Source organism: Siniperca chuatsi, linkage group LG17 (genome assembly GCF_020085105.1).
Source record: "Siniperca chuatsi isolate FFG_IHB_CAS linkage group LG17, ASM2008510v1, whole genome shotgun sequence".
NCBI lineage: Eukaryota > Metazoa > Chordata > Actinopteri > Centrarchiformes > Sinipercidae > Siniperca > Siniperca chuatsi.
This window is the reverse complement of record NC_058058.1, coordinates 6,972,718-6,992,656: the sequence shown is the minus strand read 5'-3', so window position 1 is coordinate 6,992,656 and position 19,939 is coordinate 6,972,718. Positions and strand designations below refer to the sequence as shown.

At 39.2% G+C, this 19,939-nt stretch overlaps 2 protein-coding genes across 8 annotated transcripts in view; both read right to left on the bottom strand.

Moving 5' to 3' along the window:
• Positions 1-10,533, bottom strand: part of pleca (plectin a) — a 109,178-nt gene extending 98,645 nt beyond the window's left edge. For 6 of the 7 annotated variants that reach the window (XM_044171567.1, XM_044171569.1, XM_044171570.1 and 3 more), the window contains exons 1-3: positions 10,106-10,533; positions 9,334-9,371; positions 5,439-5,609 (exon numbers count right to left, since the gene is read on the bottom strand). In XM_044171567.1, coding sequence (XP_044027502.1) covers positions 5,439-5,609; positions 9,334-9,371; positions 10,106-10,265 — 369 coding nt within the window. In that variant the 5' untranslated portion in view covers positions 10,266-10,533. Of the gene's footprint in view, positions 1-106; positions 254-5,438; positions 5,610-9,333; positions 9,372-10,105 lie in introns of those variants that run through there. The other variant, XM_044171573.1, reaches the window with a different exon arrangement.
• A 983-nt stretch (positions 10,534-11,516) lies between these two features.
• Positions 11,517-19,263, bottom strand: eif3eb (eukaryotic translation initiation factor 3, subunit E, b). The gene is made up of 13 exons (XM_044171601.1): positions 19,107-19,263; positions 18,521-18,638; positions 18,000-18,117; positions 17,824-17,866; positions 17,073-17,177; positions 16,793-16,918; positions 16,183-16,307; positions 15,565-15,691; positions 15,368-15,469; positions 13,519-13,628; positions 13,089-13,191; positions 12,708-12,842; positions 11,517-11,883 (listed from the first exon to the last, which is right to left on the bottom strand). The coding sequence occupies exons 1-13, from the start codon at positions 19,194-19,196 to the stop codon at positions 11,845-11,847; spliced, it is 1,341 nt and encodes a 446-aa protein (XP_044027536.1). The 5' UTR covers positions 19,197-19,263; the 3' UTR covers positions 11,517-11,844.
• Between the last annotated feature and the right edge of the window lie 676 nt (positions 19,264-19,939).

The following is a 19,939-nucleotide window of genomic DNA, read 5'->3' as shown; positions in this document are numbered from 1 at the left end:
TCTCACACAGTGTGTCAAGCTTTTTGAAGGAGTCAGTTTTGGGACCACCAAAGGATTTTCTCTGACTGTTAGCTAACTGTACCGCTAACTGTCTTTGTGGACTTACCATCTTCTTGCATGACTTTATTTCTAGTTGGTTGCGTGACAGACAAACCTGTGAAGTCCATTTCGAGGTTAACACGTTGGGACTCGACTCGTTAGTAGTTAATTTACTACAACTAAACTGACTTAACACTTTTTGGGCTGACTGACTCTAGAACACCTGTTAACGGCCAGGTATGAAATCGCTAGCTTAACATTAAACTACAAACAACCCATAATGCAACGCTCTCTTAAAGTGACAGGCTCACTCTGGGTAACCTAGGTAAGCGCAGGTGTCCCCTCTCTCTCCAAGTGTATCCTTAGTAATTCCTAGAAGAAAACATCATGTTATACCGGAGATAGTATGGTATATTTAGATAATAAAAGTCTAAAAATTCTTCAATAATTATTTTGGTGTGCGATATGGCTGAAATCAATATCATGATATTAGTATGATATTTGTTTCTGATATCAATGTATCACAATATGGCAAATGCCACATATAAAGTTGATGTTCAATGTAGATAACTGTGTTTCACTGTTATGAAGACAAAACTCTTCACACATGTAAAACAAAAACTCCAATAGCTAGTTTTAAATTACAATTTTCTGAAATTTTCAGAGACGTTTCACAGATTTTGGCATAACAATACAATGATTGCCCAGCCCTATTTTGGAGCATCTATATTTAAACCTAATGTGCAGTAGTTAGTACAAACGTTTAGTGTTGCAGCTCGGTGCTCAGACTGCTGTCTGAAGGAGGAGTATTTTTCACCAAAATCCCAGAGGCCGGACTCTGAGAGAGCTGCTGTGAGGAGCAGGGCAGGTGCTGCTGATGTACTGTACAACGTCACCACACACCCAGCTTCCTTTTCAGCTGAGTCACCATCCACCTCACAGGATGCTCTCCACAGGGGCGCTGGCTGCACCGATACAGCCTCTCTGATTGGATGGGAGCAGACAGGACCAAAGTCCAAGGAGTAATGTCCTCAGTGCATCAGATACAGTTAGTTTTTCATTCAGGTTGTAATTTAGCTAAATGCTATTTCTGGCTACTGTTTGTTGCTAGGACTGCAGTACTGCAACACTATTTATTTCTTATATTATTATTACACCTTTATTCAATTCGGCAGCTCATTCCAGAGTGCATTTACTGCATGATGTCAGTCTGGCAACCGGCTACATCAGTAGTGAAGGAAGTGTGACACTGAACATCTGTTACTACATAATGACACATTATTACTGAACCTGTGTGGGAGTTTTCTTCTCAGGAAAAGTTTGCCAGTTTGAGATCAGCGTATCATGCTACACCTCAATATGTCATAGACAAACTAATAACAATGTTTGCCTCTGAAAGTAGAGCAGTAGCACATTATACTTTCCTGTGGCAGTTCATTGACTCATCTTAATGGAGACATGGGCATTTGGCCACTATTTGATCGGTCAGCTAATACTGGCGTTTGGATTCAGCTTGAGCTTCTGGGCTCCAGTCTTTCATATACAACAAAATATACTGTATAAATACTTCAGGAAAATGCAGGCCTGGCAGTTTTAAAGGTTAGAGACATACAGTAAGGGAATCGTGTTAAAAATTCATAGCTTCTAAAAAAGCCCATACACACAGCAGAGAAGGAGAGATCTCAAGATTGCCTCGAGGCACCACTGAAAGTGATCACATATGCATATGAATCCTTTTAGCCTCAATATACAGAATACTTTAGTAAGTCAGGCAGCAAAGTGTGAGCCTTTTTGATCTCTCAGGCTCTTCTTCATCTCTCTGAATTAATTAATTACTGTACTGCAGAGCACTGAGCTATTCACTAATACCATGCTGCTATACAGTAAGGTGCTGAAAGCATCTCCTGCTTTGAGTTTGAGACAATTAATACACATAATACAATCTCTACTGACATCACTTCTGATCTCCTGTCTCTAAACCATTACTATTCAGAGTGGCTTTGTTTTCTCGTATGGCCTGCATCCAAGCAAGCTGAAAGCATCAGGATGATCCGTAGTTACCAGGCAACCTTGAAGAGCATTGGAGAGCATGCTCCTGAAACTCTCAGGAAATGGAAGAAAGTTAAGTGGTGTGTGCTGGTATGAACAGACTCTGACAGTGGCTGAATCACACTGACAGCTGACTGAGGCTCCTCTCTCTCTTTCTCTCTCTCTCTGTCTTCCCCCCCTTGAAACTGTAAACAACTGATGGACTTCATTAGGACAGGATCTGTTGATCACCAGTTGACAGAGAAAGCTGTCAAGTCTGGATCCTTCCCGGAAGACTTGAGCTCAAAATCGCACCCGTTCAGGCTCTGAGCTGCGCTGCATCGCCACACCTGAAATCAGGCTCTTTGACCTGAGCCGCAGTGATGAGCGACCTAATAGGTGCACCTGCGGTTTGACAGGTTAGGATGATGCAAAAAAAAAAAAAAAAAAAAACACCCTCGCATTCTCTCATAGTGGTGGTAGGTCGGATTATTTCTAATCTGCAGGATTTGAAATGACACTAAATCATGTGATTAACAGCGATGCGGCAAAACATGAACTCTACATAATCTGTATTCCTGGTTTACTCACGCTAAAAATATCCAGGATTACTGTTGTTTTGGTCCCCGGTAAACAATCGCAAAAATCCGTTTACTGCAGTATAACGTCGGCGGATTCGTCCCAGTTAGATCCGCTCAAACTTAAAGAGCCATCATCCTCAGCCGCAGCGGGAGTCGCGCCTGCGTCCTGCAGTATCCTGGCTGTGGGATGTTCAGCCGGTCAGACCTGGACTGATCCGGTGCAGGGCGAGCCGAGAGGAAGAATCTGCTCCCGCAGCCTGCATGCCTTACAGCAGCACAGGCGAAGTTGTCGCTAAACGGCAGGCACGCATTAAAATGAAGATGAGTGCAGAGATCTCATTGCATGCTCGGTGCGCATGTGAAAACTGAGCTCAGGTCAGGTTGATTGCAGCGTGCAATCAGAGACTGGGGCTTCTTCACACGTTCCCCCCTTCAGACCGAGTTTTATTCTTGATAATGCATTTAATGTCGAGCTTGTGAGGGGAAATAACTCTCGGTATGCAGTCTATAAGATTTCTAAGTGTGCTCAGGTTGTGTAAAACATTTGTCAAATTAAACTATATAGCCTGTCACAGTGTGTGGAGACACCGTCTCACGCCCTGTCACACTGGGAATTCTACTCTTTCCTTGAACTTCACACCTTTAGGATGCTGTTACAAGAGAGGCAATGCCAGCACACTACTGCTGAGATCAGCATCTGTCTGACATATGGAGACAGATGCTGTGACAGTACATTAAATTGATTCTATATACACTAACAGAAGGGATATGACATTTTTTATCCCTACCTGTGTACTCTGGACAAAAAAGGCCTTTTGGGGTTTAAAAAAAAACATACTTTTTAGTTGATAATGTTCGCCAGATGGTTTTGGACAAATGCCTTCAATCTAGACAGAACCTTGTAATTCTAAGTTCAAAGGTTAATGATAATGTTAAGGACAAATGATAATAACTAAAGCGCAGACAAATAAACCATCTCCATGACAACTGAGCAACTCCATCCATGAAATGTGGATGAAATTGGACCTTGTGTTGAGTATTTTTTCGTCCAGTTAAAATATATATATACATTATGACGTATAAAAACAAACAAAACAAAAAATAGTTCTCCCAAATAGCCTTGGGTCATCAAATTCTTCCTCAATGATTCGTGTATATGCTGCTAATTAAAGTGATTAACATGCCTATTAACATTCAGTGATTTATGTGACTCTTGAATGTAGAATCATGTCAAAATGACAGTAAATATGAGAAACTGCTGTTAGCGGCAGTCCAATGTATATTTAAAAATTCAGTTCATTACATCTACTGTATACTGTATGTGTTTGAGCGTGCCTGCCAGCTGACCTCTGCCTGCGCTTTGCACTTTGACGTCATGAAAATGCAAACAAACAGCTATTAATCAGGAAATCTGTTCCATTTAGTCTCCTTTTGCCTTGCGAGTTGTTTATTCTGTCAGGTTTTCATGTTTCTTCTTTGCTCCAAATGGGGCCAAGTTGTACTGAGTCGAATTAAAAACTGTCATGCTGAGCCATTACATAATCACAACACCATGAATGATAGATTGCCTGTTTGTGTGGCCCTACTACATCATTCGCTTCCCACTTGGAGAATTAATCAATGGGTATGGAGAAGTCGGGGGCTGGGGGGAGGTGAAGCGTTGGCTCAATCCCACTCTGAGCCCATTCCTGTATTCATAAACGATGCGTGCCATCAGTTCTGAATGCCAGTGTCTGTGCCATCATTGTACCCATTGTGCTGAAGGGTCAATCTGATCAACCAAGTGCTTCATGAAGCCAGAGAGCAGTGGAGCTCCGAAGAAGGTGAAGGATGTTCCAGGTCAGTTAATACATGTTATAATTACTGTGGTAATAAACGTAAAACATTTTATAATCACGTGAATCACTTCAAATCATTGTTGTTGAATAAGGAATCCTGGAAAATAAGATGTGGGTCACTGGTGAGGAATGTGGGTGTTGGAAAAACAGATTGTAAGAGATGTAGTCTAAAAGTGAGAGAAACCACCAACTTTTAAAACCCTTTAAATGACAACACTGTCATCACTAAATGAGCAGAGAGAGAATATGCACCATACTTTAGGAGCAGGTCCCTATAGATAGTGATGTGTTCAGTGGCTAAATCTTGAGATGCACTCAACAAACAAACGCACGTACTCTTGAACAAGCCATGTAACCAATAAAGGCTTTTCATCATGACTCCAAATACTCCTGCTCCTCGACACGGGAGGGCCTGAAGTTTGGTCTTTTATGTTTTAATACTTCGGGAGCATGTTGAGAACTCTAGTAAGGCACTATTAATGAGATGATATTATGTTCAAAGTGTCCACGGAACACATTTATATGATGTTTTAAATAAATACTAGATAAAAGGTATTTAAAACTTAAATTTCAATAAAGTTGTTCGAATTTATTAGCTTTAAATAGAGCTGAAGCACTGCTAAAAGAACACTTAACTAACTTAAAGTTGTTCCAAAGTAAGACATTTAGTATGCACTTAATGCTGTATGATTCAGATATTATAAGCACATTGAGAAAATACGCACCGTAAGTATTTCCTTTCACCTGGGTAAAAATCAATATTATGAATCCACTGCCTTTATTGCCACAATAAATTAACAAACTGCAATATTTGGTAAAAGAAACAGTCCGTTGTGTTTCTTCAGGCACCCACTCATACCACTGCAAAGCAAAATCATCACTGTTAATTGAACTAAAAGTGTGCCTCAGGAAATGAGGCCTTGATGACACACAGTGGAGAAACATTCCTCACCTTCTGTGATCTCACTCCAGTCACAGTTTCCATCCCGACTTTAAGAGGTTGTCTCTTCCTTTTCCTCACTGCCGGACACGGTGGCTCCTGTCCAAGGGCCACAGACTCCTTCGCCACAACTTCCTCTGACTTGACCGAAGCAACTGGCTTCTCTTTGGGCTTTTTCTTCCTCTGAAATGACATGATGCCTTTACTAATTTATCGTTATTAGTAACCTGATCATCATAGCAGATTTGTCTCCGCCACTGTATCAGCTTTAAGCAGCAGCCTCTCTGACATAATGATTTTTATTTGTAAAGGTTTCAGTGGGGAACTTTAGCTACAACATGATGTTTCAGAGGCTTTACCATTCTACCAAAAATACAGTTTTTGGAACGAAAAACACAAAATCACTAACATAACGTCCACCGTCCGGCATAGAACCAAGTTCGGTTTTTATTTCAAAATTAAGGCTCAATTAAAAGTTTGCTTTGGGGAAAGACTGCTCTCCAATTATAGATCTCACCATTGGAAAATAGCAGCTCCTGATATCTGGCATGCACTGACTGAGCCGGACAAAAGCTTCCTCATTCAGAGGCCATTGATTATGATTAGTGCTGTCAGGTAAACAAATGGGGGTTTGTTTTTCCTGGTGCTGAAATTCCTTGAAGAGGAATATAACTACATCAAATGAGTTTTTTGCACCCAAGTGAAAAATCTTATAGTGTAATTGAATGCAAACTGTGGAACTTTTGAAAGGTAAGTTCTCAATTGACATGATAATAGCGTGGATCTGCTATATTTTAAGATTCATTAATGCCAATGTTCATCCAGTATAGTCTATTATGTGTCAAATTACAGTTATTTCTATATCCATAGCTGTTTTTGTTAGTCACCTCTCAGCAGGCTTTAGGAGGAGTCATGAACTGTCAATCGAATAAAGTTATGTCTAATCTTACGATGCAGTAATCTGCATTTGAGAGTTTTGAGGAATGCAATATTTTGAAAAGAGTGATTGTATAGTCTTTTCTTTGCTATGAATTAAAACCGACAGAATGCGTGAGTGACATTTCCATTGTCAAAAAATGAACAAACCATTCTTTCATTCAGTTGTTGAAAATCACATGCAATCTTAATGAAATCATTCACATATCGCACAGTGTGACAGATAGAAATGTAAGGCCACTCGGCTCTGCTATAACCTCTGAACCACCAGCACACGCCGATCATGATGGGAATATTCATGGACGCCCCTCCCACGGCCTCTTATTGTCTTTTAAAGAAGTTATTGCAACAAATTGATCATAGTTTGACCTTTAAAACCTCTGCCCAGTCTTTTAAGACATGGAGGTGAACGCTTATACAGTATTTAACTTTTTCCACAATGAGATCTGTGGTTCTCCATAGTTGTATACTTTGATATTTGGGCACTAATTTCAACACAAAAGTCTTCCTCAAAACAGAGAGTAACCATTGTGAAAGGCTTTGCACTCTCAAGAAGTAGCGTTAAGTGCACGTAACCGAGATTAGCATCTCATAGAAAAAAATGGCCAAGGACAAGAGCCTCTTCAAATAAAAAATAAAAAAATGAATTTGTGTAGCTCTGTTCTTCAGACAGAGATCTCACATGTCTCTTTGTTCATACACTGGCTGCTGCTGTGTTAGTGCCACACAGACAAAGGGCTTCATGCATGGAGCCACTTCAGAGAGCCTCTCAATCTTATCACACACAATGACTGCACAGTGCTTCTCTACTGTGTAACAACACTCATGATCACTGTGATAAAACACACTGAGTGAGGCCAGCACAGCTACAGATCTCTGTTTAACATGAGCCCACCTATAATGGAAATGCCCGCGTGACAAAGCTGCAGCTGCTGAGAGGTTATATTACAGTACATTGATTATATAGGATTGATATAAACAATGTCCTCTGCAGGGACACTAGATAGGACAAGAGGGGGCTAAAGCTGAAGAGGGTCCCTAACATAGGCATTTTGCATTTATATTGTATGACTTGTATGCTACACGAACTGAAGTAGATGCACCAATGTTGCGTGTTGTTCAAATGGGTCTTTGAATAAGAACAATGTACTTTGTTTTGTGCTTCATAAAATGCCAGTTCCCCTATCCTGTATTCATAAAGAAACATTGTTGCTCATGCTGGAAACATTAAATGCATCACTTCCTGCTATTAATGAATATAACATCAAATGTTAAAACAGGATATACTGTAGTTTGAAACCACAGGAGGAAGAAGTACTCAGATCTTGTACTTAAGTAAAAATAGCAATACTGCAGAGTAGAAATGCTCTGTTACAAGTAAAAGTCCTGCATTCAAAATGTTACTCAAGTAAAAGTACAAAAGTATTAGCATCAAAATATAATTAAATAAAAGTACCAAAAGTAAAAGTAGTCATTATGCAGAATGGCCCATTTCAGAATAATATATACTATTGTATTATAATTATTGATGCATTAATGTGTTCATCACTTCAGTGTTGAAGCTGGTAAAGGTGGAGCTCATTTAATTACTTATTATACTGCTGGGTAGCTTGTGAATTTCCCAGGGAACACTAAAGTCTTATCTTAATCTATAATAGTTATCAAAGTTATCAAATAAATGTAGTGGAGTAAAAAGTACAATATTTGCCTCTGAATTGTGGTGGAGTAAAACAGAAATACTCAAGTAAAGTACCTCAAAATTGTACTTAAGTACAGCACTTGAGTAAATGTACTTTAGTAGTAATGTTACTTTCCACCACTGATTGAATCACTACTGTTCTACACAAGTCAGCAACAATAAGCTATGCTAGCAAGCTGTGTGGCTCTCAGTCAATCCACCACTTTGGTCCAGACTGAAATATCTCAACAACTACTGGATGGATCGACACAAAATTTGGAACAGACATTCATGGTCCCCAGACCTCATGACTTGGTGATCCATTGACTTTTCCTCTAGCGCCACCATGAGGTTGACAATAGTGGTTTTGAGTGAAATTGCTCACCAACTATTGGATTGGCATGAAATTTGGTTCAGATATTTGTGTTCCCCTCAGGATGAATTGTAATAATTTATCATCTAGCGCCATCATCAGGTCAGTAAGTTTTTATTGTTCAATACTTTTGACTTTACCTCCAAAACTGTGGCAGGTATATTGAAAACTGGAGAATGTAGCATTTAATTAAATTTATTTATAAGGAGAGCGGTAATCAACATTTCTGTAAATGTGCCAGTGTTAGCCAGCTGGCTAATTTTCAACTGCAGTCCTTGATTTGTTTCCAAAGAGGTACCAATCAGGGCCAAATCCACTAGTGCTCTGTTGGTCTAATCTCAATCTTGCTTTAAAACCTGAGGGACCTCTCAAAAGAAGTTAACGTTAGGTTTACATGCTCAAATTCAAGTTTTGACAGTGACTAAATTAAGTCCTGAATTAAATTAAGAGTCCTGATGAAACCTTGATAACATCCTCCAATATGGTCTCAAGTCATGACACACAAACATGACATTTAAACTACTAACATACTGCATAATGTTGGCATGACAATGTGACAAGGTTTAAATTTATGTAACACTTTGGCAGAGACATATAATCACGTCATACCACTAAATAATAATGGTGCAGTACACTGAATAAGTAATAATGAACTTGTCAAGCATGTTGGTCTTGTGTGCTCCTCTCATCTGCAGGCTGGTTGTAGGAAACTGAGCAAAATGAAGTGAAGGAGGACCTCTGAAGTCTGAAGCAGGCATTACGAACTGACGTGCTAATGCGATAATGAAAGCAGACTGCACTTTGAGGACTCCGTCATGGTCAAACAGGAATGTAAGGCATGAAGTGTTCACATTTTTGTTGCAAATGAAGGAGTTGTTTATTAAAACAGACAAAGTCTCTTATTAGATAGATTTTCTCACCTGAGTCGGAGCTTTAGATTTGGAGCGCTTTGCTGTCACTGTATGAAAATAAAAATAAAAAATTACCTTAGAAGGAACAAAATAGTTTGACAACACCCCATCAGTCACAAGAAAATATGGGTCATTCATCATCATTTCAACTACTATCATGAAGTGGTAAAAGTGACATTGCTCTAAAATGTGTATAGTATAGCAGAGATGACAGAGAGGACCTGCGTCATGGTTTACGGCAGTGACATGCAGGTTACCATGACTCTGCAAATCACTGTAGCTTGTAGGCTTGAGCTGCATGTTGACCCATGACGTCACGTCTTGTCAAATTTATAACATATTATTAGGCTCACATTCTGGAGGGTGGGACAACACTAAAGCGTAGTTTCACATTCTTAGTTAGATGGAAAAGTATGCCTGTGATGGCTCACAGCAACGTCCTAAAAATAAACATGTTTTATTGTACTAATGTGTATGAAAGACCCATTGTATCCTCTCACATGGGTAAAAGCACACTTAAACAGTAATCAGAACAGCTCCAAACCACAAAATGGAGTCAGAGCCAACAAGAGCTGGCAATTTGTGGAAAATGTGGATACTGCAGTCTTGGAAAGGAAACACTAACAATTTACAATTACTGGACTTGAAAAAAAACAAAAAACTGAGTGTTCCTCCTAGTAAAATCGAGCCTGACTTAAAGTTAAAACTTCACAGTAAGCAGCATCAGTCTTGTTTAGGCCTCCACACACCCACCGGGCGGGGGAGGGGGGATGACACCTACCTGCCAGGTACCTCTCCAGGGAGGACGAGGAGTTCTGGTTCCAACTGTAGCAGCAGAAGAAGAAGAGCCAGACCAGGAGGGTGGCCAGCACCAGAACTAGGACCCAGAGGAGCCGGGCCACAGCTGGGTTAGTGACAGCCCAGGCTGTCAGGATATCCATGCTGAAGGCTGGTGAGCACACTGCTTGTCACCAGTAGAGCCTCACTATCTGTAGTCAGGCTGATTCCCAGAGTGTGACTGCAGCAGAGCTCATGAATGGGTTGCAGTGGGCCGGTTTGTGTGCTCTCGGGCCAGCCACGGTGCATACAACAGCAGGAAGAAGCAGCAGCCAGAGCAATGGCTACCACAGATGGATACCAGCTGTTCCAGAAGGAGCCCTGCTCAGACCTCAGCCCACGTCAGCTCTGACTGTGTGTAAGTGTGTGTGTTAGCTTGTGTATGTGTCTGTTGTGTTTTACTGAGTCCTGGAAAAGTGTGAGTGTGTGTGCATAAGCAAAAGAGTTTGGAGGAGTGGCCACGAGTTACAGCGGCTGGCGTTACCGTCAGCCACTCCCAGGCTGAACATGAGAAAGAATCCTCACACACTGGCTGTAATTTTGAGGGGCGACTCAGAAATGCACCTGGGGCACTTTCCCCTCTTTACCTGAACACCTGGCAGCAGTATTTTCTCGAATGACAGAGGTATTGTTGTTTCCTAACACACAACAATATCTTTACAGTCGTTAACCAGATGTGAGAACAAGTAACAAAGAGTGCACACTTTGATTGACCTGAACTATTCACCAAACAGGTTTTAAATGAACCCTGTTCCTTACAGCTGCATGTTACTGTAATAATGCTTTAGTATGTAGTGAAGACTGGTTTCACAGCACATTTACACTAATTAAATATTTGCTGAGGATATGCTGAAATGGAGTAGGCTTTGCAGTGTCATTCAAGTTTCAGGAATAAGGTGTGGTTAAACAGTTACTGCACATCAGAAACAACCAACTCTAACTGACATGGTTACAACAAACAGAGGAGCCTTGTGAATTATCCAAGTGTGTGACCGATTCTTGATCTGTGTCTTGTGAGTTGCTGTTGCAGTGCTTTCCATCAAATTTGATCTCCATACCAACAGCTTTTCCCAAGTTTTTCCCCCCCAATTACTAAATCTTGCCTCTCATGTCAAGGCTGGTTGCAGTTCAGTGTCTACTTTCAAAGTGTTTTTTTAGTTCATTTGTATGTCAATTATGCATCTGTCTGTTCTTACATTTACAACAAATACAAATATCACGCTGTAGTAGGAACTACAGTCTGGCAGAGACTGTGAAATGCTTCAACTGTCTCCAGACAGCAGAAAACAAAAATTAACAAACTGTGCCATCTAGTGGTCACATATTAATAAAAGGAAGAAGAAACAAGAGCCAAATAAATGTTTAATGTTAATTTATTACATTTTTGGTTGAATAATTACCTCTAAAAGTTTAATTGAGAAATTAACATTTGACCTCAAAATCAAACTGCCACCAGATTCCAAATAAGTTATGATGAAGAGAATAGTATGCATTTAATATAAATAATACCTTGCAGGAAAAGGCATCAAGCCTTGCAGCCTCCTCTGGGATATTTTGTATCGCAGCAGTTAAGCTGGGAGTTAAATGACAATGGTGGGTAAACTAATAAATCCATAAATACAATAAAAAGCTTCAATAATTTCCACAAGAGCCATCTGCATTCTTCTGATACTGATTTCTATTTTAATAGAAGCTGGTGTCTTGAGCAGCCCAGTTTGGTGTCTGAGAAAACAAAAACAAACAAATGTTAGAAGAGGTGTTAGAAGAAATGCTCAAACTACTTTACAAACGGAAGAGATTTGTTCCAAAATTAGATATCCTCCAACTGAAAACACCTGCCAGCTTCTCTCTCAAAATGATTGACAGGACAAAAACAAACTATGTTCTCACAAAACTATGACAGATTGTCGGACTATTTTTTGGCAAATGACTCAAATTAAAATCATTATATTTTACCCAAAAGGACATGTTGTGTAATGCAGAAGAACTTGAAAAAGTGGTTCCATGTTACAAACATACAGCTTACTAAAAATCTATGAGCAGAAAATCATTGGTCACAATTACAATCAACTAAGAGGAAAGATTGGGATTATCTGTACATGTAGTGTTTTCACATATATCCATCAGAGGGCAGTAGGACTAAGGAAAGTGGTCTGCACATATTGACATGACAGGTGATCAATAAGAATTTGAGTGACGTGACATTAAGTGCCTAACCTTTCTACATTTTTTAAATCTTTGAATGCAAGTTTGCAATTACCAATTTAGATCCAGTGTAAGTATAAATAGCATAAACCGATGTTTGGAAAAAAAATAGTTATAATTTTAAATAAATCACGCCTTGAACTGGTAGTTGCGACAGCCAGCCTATCAATTTCTAAATTGACTGGATGTTTGTATAGAAAGTTCTGTCTTTCTCAACTCAGTCGGTTTAATGACAAAAAAAGAAAGACAAAAAATTATTTATGGTATTAATATCTTTTTAGTAAATCCTACTAAAGGGTGAAAAGTTCACAACCCTACATAATGTTTAGTGCTCAGTCTACCTCATTCCTGTTGCTGTGGGCCACTTTCTTCTCAATGTTCATTGCCAACATCTGGCTACGGAAGGACAAGCTCTTGGTCTTCTCGATCACCTGCTGGTACGGTGACACTGCGCTGTTGCCCATCACCACATGACCCTGAGAAACAAAACAACAAAAATGAATTTGTATGAAGGACTGACTTTTAAGTACCACAAAAGTGATAAGTGCACCGGCAGTTAAATCCTGACAGGTTTTGGATGCTGCTTTCAGTCAAGTCAAACAAATACATTTACACAGCTATATTACTACCCAAATTAGAAGTCTAGTCAGGGCTGTTTACGCTAGGCTCAGTGATTTGAAGCTCATCTGACTGAAGGTGGATCAGTGAATGCAGAGACTCACCAGTTTGGAGTCGATCTTGGCATCAAGCCTGGCATTACGAATGAGGTTGACGATCCACCTCTCCGCCTCCTCGGGCGTCATGTTGAGCTTGTCTGCCAGCATGCTGAGTGGAGAGAGCGATGGAGGAGGGAGCATTTCAGTTAAGTAAACATCCTTTGGGAGAATCCAAAGTCTTCAAAGTTTCTTTTTACAGTTTCCTATTTATATTATTATACAATTTTCTTAAAAAACTAGGAGGACATGAGTAACATCTAAACTTTGGGAGCACTGAGAAGTAAAATTACTGCACAACATCAATCATCTGTGTACAGAAGTTGAAAAGAGCTTTTCGTCGTTTTTTCTCATGTTCTAAAGCAACTGTGCGTTAACAAAGAAAAAGGCACTGTACACACTGTTACTGACAAGTAAGCCTATTTCAAAGACAGTGTACCTGATGCTGATACACTGATGAATCCGACAAAAGGTCTCAAAGATGAAGAGACGAGCATTCTCAATGAAATCCTCGAGGCAAGCGACCAGGAAGAAGTCATTAACAAGAACCTGAAGAAAGACAGACCGTACTACAGTAAGCATTGATCACTTTATATACATACAAAGCATTCACGTATAGAAAGTGTTGAGAAAATAAATAAATAAAAACAAACAAAATCAAGAAAAGACCAAATGTTCCTTCAGTTAGTAGGTCTAGTTTCTCTGCCAGCACATTTTCTGATATTTACGGTGCCATCTTCAAAACATATGTGACGAAATAATAGTGTAGTGTGTAGCTATAATTTCAAACCATACCCATGTTTTACTGGAATGATAAGTATACTTTAAGTACACTAAAGTACATAATAGTACCACACGACAACCATGCATGATGTGCTGGAAACTATTTCCTGTGACTGTGGTGTGGCTGTTTTACCACACAGTTCTGGCAGAACTTCTAGCTATTGGTTTATCCACCCATACATTAAAATGTCCTGGTCAGAACTATCCAACCTCACAATGTAGAGTATTTTTAACAAGACAGTTTTGTATTGGGTTCCTGGTTTGGATAATGGGGATTTTTTGTTGTTGTCTAAACTAGGCAATTCCCAAAAGATATGGTCACACAAGCTGCGTGATATCACACTGTTAAAAATTTGAATGAAATGAAATCCTCCTTATTAAAATGCACATGTATGCATCAATGTGCTTCTAAATCTTGGAATGTTAACACACTTCTCCATCATTGTTGACAACTCATGCTAAAGAAAACATGGAATCAGCCCGTCACCCAACATGAATCACAAAGCGATCAGCAGACATGAGCCCTACAGAGTGTTTTGTAGGGGATTATGTTGTGCTGTCTCTATCTGTGGTTTTAAAGCAACAATCACAGAAACATCAAATGAGATGTTTGGCCACCTCAAATCTCCAGAAAAGCTTAAATGTATGAATATATTAGTGTCTGGGATTTTGAAAAGAGATGTGGCATCATTATTTCACAAGGACCTGTAATTGTGTAAGAAAGCCAATTATTCAACGTTTTGCTGGGGTAAACACAAACAAAGGTGCCATAGTCCCCCAGAAATAATCAATTGGTTTACTGGTTCCGTGATTATTTTTCCTATATTGTGATTGAGACAAACCAGAAGACCTTAATTCTTAAAAAAAAAAACAACCTGCAAACAGCAAAACAAAAACATCATGTGATGATGTTTATACAGTAATTAAGATAAGTGTTTGATCTCTAGAGGGAAAATTAACAAACATCATGTAAATTTAAATTCCCCTGACCATTAAAAGAGAGCAGAATCCAAGACAACAGAATGACTTAATGAACCATCTTCATTCGTCCATCATTATGCTCACATACCGGATCTGACAGGATAGTTGAGGCCTTTACAATCACTGCATAATTAATACAAGAGGGGTAAAAGCCAATTGATGAGAGTGCTTAGAGAATGCGCAAAGTGGTCCCTCAACACAACTACAAAACTGCAGTCAAGGGTTTCTAAAGAAAAGGCAACCAAGCCCCAAATCTGACAGCTGTTCCGCTTTGAAAATCAAACTGAATAAAAGTTAGAGCCAGCAAATCAGGCCAGACATGGATTTGCTGAGGCTGAAGAGCTGTGAAGTTAAATGCCTGGGACTCAGGAGATCAGAGCACCATAGCTAGGGGAAGCTTCATATTACCCCTCAGTCCCAGGAGACAGCTAACTTTTCTGGGGCGATTTAGGCCTGTGCACTATGACAAACACACACTGTCAAGCAGGAAAACTGAAGGAGAAACTTTAGGAAGCTGTCCTTACCGACTCACACTCTCTCAGCTTCTTCTGGGCACTGTCAAAGTCGAAGTTCACATAGAGACACTCCACAAACTCTGTGATTGGGTCCTTGTATGTGTATGATTCCTACAGGAGTGAAAAAGAAAATATCATTCATGTGTTGACTAAATCCTTGAGCCGCTTTAAATAAGAATTATTCCGCTAACATTTATTGACCTTACCTGTTGAATGACTTTCACCAGGTCCTTGAGCACTTGCCTGCGCTTTCGTACATCTTTGTTAGTGATGACTGCAGTTGTAAGATATCGCAGTATGTGTGGGCACATTGTCTGGATGGCATTCAGATACCTGAAAAACACAAAAGGCAGTACACAGTGGCACCATCATTAGTTGCCATCACATCAAATTTGGGTACCATCAGTTATTTTACTCCAAAAGAAATAAAAAAACACTTAAAAAAAACAAAACAAAAAAAAAAACACAGAAGCTGTGTTGAGAAATCTGTGATTCATGCAGTTAAATACATTACAGGGTACAATTTAAAAAACAAAAACAATGTGTACACTTTTGTAACTGCAACAAATTTTTAATCAAAAACACAATCAGATTAAGAAAATAAACAGACAATAAAACAGTAGGGTGGCCTTCTAACTAATATGGCCTCAATAAAAGGTCACAGGTTTAAGCTGTGAAAAAGACAGTGTCTCTCATATGTTTTTGAGCAAGATAAAGAGTTGTTTTGATAAACTCTGGATGACAGCGGCATCAAGCCTGTGTATATGCCTTGTACTGTATCTAAAAGGCGACTGTTCTTTGCTATATTGAAAACACAGACTCACTGTGGCTGATAGAGGAAGAGCTCTATGATGTTGTCCCTGCCTTTAGGGTGGTTGAAGAACACAAAGAGGGACCAGTGGATGAGCCAGGTCCTCTGCTGGAGTGACTGGAGAGGAGAGCTTACAGACTGTAAGGAGAGATGAGACAAATGGCAGATGTTATGAAATGTTGCATCAAGCAATGTTTCTAGAACAAGTATACCGATAAATACATTTCAGACAAACGTTCATGGAAGGCTTTCTGGCCAAATTGCAGAGAAACAGTCAAGAAAACAGGTTCACGTAGTAACTACCGAGGCAAATGACCTACAAATAGCAGTAGGTCATTCATTAGACCTTCATCTGGGTACAATTTTATTTGATTTCAGTCAGGATTCTTTGGTATTGGTTCTGATATTTCATAAAATGAGCTTCACTCTCAGTCCTGCAATTTTCTTTGTCAGAATTGAGTTTACTAGAGACTGCAAATGTCATGTTGCTATGTGCTTCTTGTCCCATCTTATTTTATTTCTATATTCCTAATCTAATCACTAATAAAACTAGCTAATCTTGATTATACCTGTAAGATAACTTGCAACATGAAATTTTGTTTCTTAAAGTATTATTCATTTACATTGTTATCAATAGTCTCCCTTAGTCGAGTGAGATCCTCCATGGCTGCTTCCCAGTTCTGCATGAGGATCTCAGAGGCCAGTTTCCCCCACAGAGAGCTCAAGGCATTCCTGTCTGTTGAAGGAACCTGTGCAGAGAGCAACAAATTGAGTGTAACAGAATCAAAACAGACAAGCAGTATTTTTGAAATAATAATAAGACAATATATAAAAATAGATTAAATAGATTTAATCTATTGCGCCTTCTGAAGACCTTTTTTATTCTTATGTGATTATTCTTACCAGGACACGGAAGAAGTAGAGGTACTCTGCAGCCCCAGAGTAATTACCGCACTCGTACTGGAATTTGGCATACCTATACAGAGTGTCCAGGTATTCTTGACGAAACTAAGAAATAAAAAAACAAGGGACATGTAAACTTAAATTAAAGCACATAGAACAAGGTTGAAAACTGCTCAGCTGGCACGATTTTAAGGTTAGAAAGAAAGTGGCTTTATACAGTCTATAGCCCTGGAGTGCAGACACTAATCCACTGTTTTTCAAAATGGCTAGCGCCTTTGCTTTTTTTTCCCCTTCAAAAGATAGCTAATTGCGAGAAGCTGCCAGGCTGACAGAATGTGGCTGATTAGGCAATGTGCCGGCATCTTTCATTATTTTAGGCAAAACAAAGCCTGTTTTCACAATGACAAGTCCTCTTTTTAGAGGACTTTTTAGATTTACTAATCACAAACAAGAAGAAGTGTAATTCATCTGTAGATTATATAAAAAAGGTAAAATAAAAGAAATCGAACCAGAAAGTAGCTCTGCCAATGGTATTTCTCTGATCATTGAGTAATGAGCACTTTGGTGGGTGTTGTTGGATGTTTTAGGATTCTGAGATTTGGATAACAGTCCTGCTGGCTCACAGTGGCAGCTGGTTGTTATGGAAACAAAAACACATTACAAAACCCACCTTAAAATATTAAAATGCAGTGCATTTTTTATACAATAAGAGGAATAGTGTGAGTACACTGTTTAACATTTCAAAACTTACATTGTGTTTCTCTGAAAGATAGTCAAAGAGCATCCTCCCATCTCTGATGAAAAATAAAACAAATAGATCAATAGATGTCAGATGAGCCTTTTAAGTATTATAATACTGTCAGTACTATAATATAGCATGAGCAAAGTATTTGAGAGAGAGGCATTTCTATAACAAGTTGCTCTGACCTTGTGGACTGCATCTGTCGAGTGGTCTCTGGGTCCTCAAACATCTTGACAATTGGCTCCGTCTCTGATTGGAGCTGCTTCAGTTGGGCCACCACAGTACTCCTCTTCTCCCTCAGAGCTGAAACAGGACATATTTTTGTGTTGACACAACATTGTTACATCAGTATATTAGGTAAAATGTTTGAGTACTTTCCAGATTATGGTACTATTATGTTCTGATCTCTTAAACCAATAAACCACTCAAGTGGCTGGTCAATGTTGGGACATCACAGGCACTGAGGCTACATAACAGGAGGTCTTCTTTTTGACTACGTGGTTTAAAATATGACTAATAATCTGCTTCCACTTGCATATTAGGTTAACACAATGTATGAAATAAATCACAAATAATTCTTACTACCTAAAAGCTATTGTACATCGTCAGTGCCCAGGAGGTATTTTTAACTGTACAGCATGAAAGCTAGATATTATGACGTAATTAAATGCGATGGACAAAACTATTTAACTGCTGTCTTTCTTACAGTGTGGGATTTCTTTGTCCGCGTACAAGTTTTTGTACACATCCATGGCGAAATCCACCATGTTTGTCTCGCTGAGGAGGTCCAGCTTCCCCTGAAGAAGTTCCTTTTCATTGTAGATCTGTTACACACAAATATTTAGTTTCCTTTGGGACACACACTCAAATTTACAAACAGTACCAAACAGAAAGCGGAAATAACATCAGGACTAGCATAATACAGTCATGAATGCTGCTCGTCCCATTCTGGCGGTTGTAGCCAACGTTAATCCCGTGTGCTCGCTGTAGGCTAACACGCTAGGTAACGACAATAAGAAGCTAGGAGCCAAGGCAACAAAGACATCAGTTTTCCAGATTCGCAATAATTTGTTGCTACCACAACTAACATAACAGCAACAGTCCAGTTCTAAAAGACATAAATAAATTAGTAGTTTAGCAAGCGTTTGCCGCTAGCTGACGGGCTATCTAACGTGATTGCTAGCCGGCTAGGATGAATCGGTGCTAGCTACAACCGTGTATTCGGGTATAAATGCCTGCTAAGAAACAGCTACATTATATTTTGGCGTTATACGATACAAAAGCCGTTGTACCTCTTTCACAGACAGGAATTCTAAAAGAGGAAAAACCAAATGCCGGTCCAGAAAATGTGCTATCTTGGTTGTCAAATCGTAGTCCGCCATCTTGTCTGGCTTCAAAACGAAACTTTATTGAAAAACATAGCGTAGACGGAACCTAGTGACGCTACGCCATCTCATTTTCCCGGCTTTAGTTTTTAATACAATAATTTGCGCTCCACAAAAATAAAATAAAAGAGACATGAAAGACATTAACAAAATTTTTCATGGAACAGAATATTTTTAAAAATGTGGTAAGCATTGAAATAAAAAGGACAAGAAAAGAAAAAGAATCACAAACGAGCAGAATGCATTGGACAGTAATATCACAGTTTACTACTATATCTTTGCCTCTCTGTCCATATATCCTAACTGACATAATCAAATAAATTGTCAAAAGACAAATAAATTGGTCTAAGCTACTAAATAGCCTAATGTCAAGATTATTAACATCAGATTAACAACAGATAAAATGGTTTTCACGTTTCACATATCAAATTAGTATATGTGACTATTAGATTGTGATTATTCATAGTCTAGTCAGTGGAGTTTTTTATTCTTAGATTGGATAACATTTCTGGGAACCAATATGAAACACAAATCGTTCTTAAAATGTCACCGTCCCCTGATACGGGCTTTAGCTCCATGAATGTAAAATTGGTTTTAGAGCTCAAGCTGTGGATTGGTCCACATTAGTTCAGATTATTATCCCCTGTAGCTAGGCCATTACAAGAGCTCCAGACTGCCAGGAATGTGGTGCACACAATCTTTCTGTCTTGGCACAAAGGCATACAAATATACCACGTAAA

Excerpts from the sequence above, each read along its gene's own strand:
- eif3eb (XM_044171601.1), bottom strand. The coding sequence starts at position 19,196 with ATGGCGGACTACGATTTGACAACCAAGATAGCACATTTTCTGGACCGG. Across the intron at positions 15,470-15,564 it reads TGGTGAAAGTCATTCAACAG|GAATCATACACATACAAGGA; the intron begins GTAAGGTCAATA and ends TCACTCCTGTAG. Across the intron at positions 13,192-13,518 it reads CATCAGTGTATCAGCATCAG|CATGCTGGCAGACAAGCTCA; the intron begins GTACACTGTCTT and ends CTCTCCACTCAG.